We start from the raw sequence: 4,220 nt of genomic DNA, 5'->3' as shown, positions 1-4,220 counted from the left end.
GTATATTTTCTTATTTTGGAAGTGTCTAGTCCATCCCCCTGCTCAAGCAGCAAACCTTATACCAGTGATGGCGAACCTTTTAGAGACTGAGTGCCCAAACTGCAACCCAAAATCCACTTATGCATCGTCGGGTGCTGGGTGGGTGTGGCCCATTGGCTTGGTGTGGCTGTGGTAGTAGGAAACACAATGGGTCCAAAGTCTTTTTATAGGGCTGGAATTTTAATTGAAAAACACAAAATGTTCGTCAAATAATTTATTGTCGGTTTTGTCACCAGAGAAACTGTCTAAACATTTCAAACCTTTGCTGAAAATGAAAACAAAATGAAGGGATTATATTATCATATTCATTGAACATTTAAACAGTTAAAACATTATGGAGGCAAATACATACACCAACCCAGAAGATTTTAAAGTTTCCTTTAATGGATCTCAAAAGAATTTAATTTCTCAAGGCACCAAAATCCTTCCCTGGAAGCCTTATCTGGCTTTATGACAGATAACATAGAGCAAACAAAACATTTTGAATAATACGAAGAGAATTATTTATCATTCTGTTTCAAATAAGAGGGTGTATTTGGTCACAATGTGACTCAAATTTGATTTTGTGAGTTGAGTGGTCCAACTATTCTAGTGACCCAATGTTCCTTGACGTTTAGCTGCCATTTATTTTCCATAAAACAAAAAAAAAAGGTTAAGGAGGCTATCTTGTAGTAAAGATTCTAAGTCTGATGTGCTAGCCTTTTTATATGTTCTCTAATAAATAAATTAGTTTCATCTCTATTACCTTCAATCATTTTGAGAAGGGCTGAAATTTTTCACTCTTTTCTGTTAGTTAATGTGCACCATTCCTATTATCTCATAAAAAATATGGTCCCAACCCTTTTCTTAGGACTGGAATTTTAATTACAAAATGCACATGGAAGTGATGTTTACAGAAGTGTGCTTGTCAATGAGCTGAGGGGCTCTTTTATCCCAACAGATATGTAAATTGAGGCACAATTTCCCCTTTAAAGGAGCCCCATGGTTTCCCTTTTCAGACAACACCCAGAATCATAAACCTTGTAATATTTCCTGAATCCTCTCCTATCGCTTCCCTCCATTCATTAGAGCAATCAAAAATGTTACTAAACCTTGTGTCCTTACTAGTAGTCCTCAAAGGTAATGATTTCCACTATATATTTTATTTCCAAATTCTGCTCTTAGATGCAGGAGATCTCATTAAAAAATATTCCTTTTAGGAGTCCAGTCTCAAGTGCAGTTGGTGGAGTCTGGAGGAGATGTGCGAAGACCTGGAGGGTCCCTCCGTCTCTCCTGCCAAGCTTCTGGATTTGATTTCAGCAGCTACTGGATGAGCTGGGTGAGACAGGCTCCTGGAAAAGGACTGGAATGGGTTGCAAGCATGGGTACATCTAGCACTTACTACTCAGACAAAGTGAAGGGACGCTTCACCATCTTTAGGGATGATGCCAAAAGCCAGCTGTATCTGCAAATGAACAGTCTCAAAGCTGAAGACATGGCAATCTATTACTGTGCGAGAGCCACAGTGAAAGGAAGTGAATCTGAAGCCAAACAAGAACCTTCCTTTCTTCAGAGCACTCTTCAACTTGACTGGATTAGTCAATGAGGATTGATCTCTGTCTAGAGAGAACTTCAGGATGTTTTATTCTGGGTATCAGAGAGTTTGCTGTATGAAAATATAAGATGATGAAAATGGCTTGAAAATCCCAGTTTCATCGTCTCTGTTTACAAGGTGATTTATGTTCTGAAAAAAACATGGAATGGAATATTGTCCTTTAGTATCATGTCAGAAGCCTGGATATGAAACTTCAGAGTAAATCTTCTAAATATCCAAACTGCTGTGGGAAGTCAGCCCTCCAGAGAAGGAAATATTAAACGGGCAGAAAAATATATTTTCTCAAAGAATCTTAAAGAGACAGAAAAGCATGCTCAATTTTTCTTAATAGCCCCATTCTGCCTCCCCGAAACCAAAACCAGCTCTGTACAAATGCAGATGTAAATCCAGGGAGCTAGGAGATTAAGAAGACAAAGACCTAAAATCTGCATACCCCATCCAAACTCTAAGAGTCATCAGCCCCAGCCCCAGGGAAGCAGGATATGACCTTTGGACATAATAGGATTAACCCATCACCATCAGAATACCAGAAAGGTGCACTCAGACTCAGGTCAAAGTTCATGGCAAAGGAACAACTCCAAACAAGAGCCTTCAGAGGGTATAAAAGCCTACTCCCTACATGTGTTCAGCCCTTTTTCTCTCCTCTTTGCTGCCAGAACCATCTTCCTGTCTGGCTCTCCTCTCCAATAAACTACAACCTTCTTCCCAAAACAATTGCCATGTTTATTCCCAGCTTGGATGAACCAGGATAAAGACTTTTCTTCCAACACTGCCATTCTCATATTGAGGAAATACCTTCACCAAAAATAAATAAATAAATAAAAAAAATCCTTGGAGAATTAGGAATACGCTTCCCCTCATCATTTTTGACACTAGGGGGCAATGTTGTAACATAAAATCCCACTGTGGATGCATGTGGTGGGGAATAAAACAAATGTCCTTAGATATTGTCTCATTGTGAAGGACTGATAATTATGTATGTATGTATGTATGTATGTATGTATGTATGTATGTATGTATGTATGTATTTATTTATTTATTTATCTATCTATTTATTTATTTATTTATTCACTGAAAAGTTCTCAAGAAAATTTCACATCTCAGTCTTCACAGTGACATTTATATTATATATAAAATGGTGGATTGTTGGTTTTGGTCACCAGAGAAACTGTCTAGATATTTCAAAATCTTTGTTGGAAATAAAAACAAAATGAAGGAATTATATTATCATATTTAGCGAACATATAAAACAGCTTTGGAGACCGGATATTTTTATTTTATTCTATTTCTATAATAATTCCTTGAAACATGCCCAAGAAAATTGTAGGAGTACTCAGTGTGAAACTGAGAAATGTTATTGAAAGATTTTGCATTTAAGTCACCAGAAAAAACTTATCTAGGTATTTCAAACCATGGCCTGGAAGTGGAAACAAAATGAAAGGATCATATTATCATATTTAGTGATCATATAAAACAGTTAAAACATTATAGATACTAATACATACACCAGTCAAGAAGATTTTAAGTTTCTCTCAATGGATCTGAAAAGAATTTAATTTCTCAAGGCACCAAAATCCTTACTGAAAAGCCCTATCTGGTTTTATGACAGATATCCTAGAGCAAAGAAAATACATATATTTTGGATAATACTAAGATAATTATTTATCATTCTTTTTCAAATAAGGGGATGTATTTGACACTATATGATTTAAGTTCTACTTTGTGAGTTGAGCTAACTAGTCTAGCTGAAACAGTATTCCTTCCAGTTCAGCTGCCATTTAATGTATTTGGGATTTTCCATAAAATAAACAAATAAGAAAGTTCATTTGGTGTATTTTTCAGGCTTTTCTTTTATTTATTTATTTATTTTACACAATAAATTTGCCCTTTCACCTATTAATTCACAGAAAAAATAAATGGCTCCCAATCCTTTTCTTAGGGGTGCAATGTTAATTACGAAATGCAAATGCAAGTGATGTTCACAGAAGTGTGTTTGTCAAAGGCTCTTTTATCCCAACAGATATGTAAATCAAGGCACCATTTCCCCTTTAAAGGAACCTCGTGGTTTCCCTCTTCAGACAACACCCAGGAACATAAACCTTGTGCTATTTTCTCTCTTGTCAATTCCCTCCATTCACTTAGTGAAAATGTGGCTCAACCTTGTGTCCTTACTAGTCGTCCTCAAAGGTAATTATTTCCCCCATATACAGTTTATTTCCATGTTCTGCTCTTCTAAGCAGGAGATCTCATTTAATATATATATATATATTCTTTTTAGGAGTCCAGTCTCAAGTACAGTTGGTGGAGTCTGGAGGAGATGTGAGAAGACCTGGGCAGTCCCTCCGTCTCTCCTGCCAAGCCTCTGGATTTGATTTCAGCAGCTACTATATGAGCTGGGTGAGACAGGCTCCAGGGAAAGGCCTGGAATGGGTGGCACAGATAAGCCACACTTCTGGTACTATTCGCTACTCAGAGAAAGTGAAGGGACGCTTCGCCATCTCCAGGGACAATGCCAAAAGCCAGCTCTATCTGCAAATGAACAGCCTCAAAGCTGAAGACACAGCAATTTATTACTGTACAGGAGACA

At 37.2% G+C, this 4,220-nt stretch overlaps 1 protein-coding gene and 1 gene segment (V, D, J or C); both read left to right on the top strand.

Annotated features, from left to right (window-relative positions):
* The first annotated feature begins 1,042 nt into the window (after positions 1-1,042).
* LOC107299670 lies at positions 1,043-1,624 on the top strand. The segment is given in 2 exon segments: positions 1,043-1,158; positions 1,239-1,624. Coding segments are annotated over 2 exon segments (426 nt in total).
* A 2,126-nt stretch (positions 1,625-3,750) lies between these two features.
* Positions 3,751-4,220, top strand: part of LOC107299668 — a 6,535-nt gene continuing 6,065 nt past the window's right edge. Inside the window, exons 1-2 of the mRNA XM_029286828.1 lie at positions 3,751-3,820; positions 3,912-4,219. Coding sequence (XP_029142661.1) covers positions 3,781-3,820; positions 3,912-4,219 — 348 coding nt within the window. The 5' untranslated portion in view covers positions 3,751-3,780. The remainder of the gene's footprint in view (positions 3,821-3,911; position 4,220) is intronic.

The sequence above is a fragment of the Protobothrops mucrosquamatus genome, unplaced genomic scaffold, assembly GCF_001527695.2.
Source record: "Protobothrops mucrosquamatus isolate PMUCROS unplaced genomic scaffold, P.Mucros_1.0 scaffold5254, whole genome shotgun sequence".
NCBI lineage: Eukaryota > Metazoa > Chordata > Lepidosauria > Squamata > Viperidae > Protobothrops > Protobothrops mucrosquamatus.
Note: the sequence above shows the minus strand (reverse complement) of the source record. Positions and strands in the feature narration are given on the sequence as shown.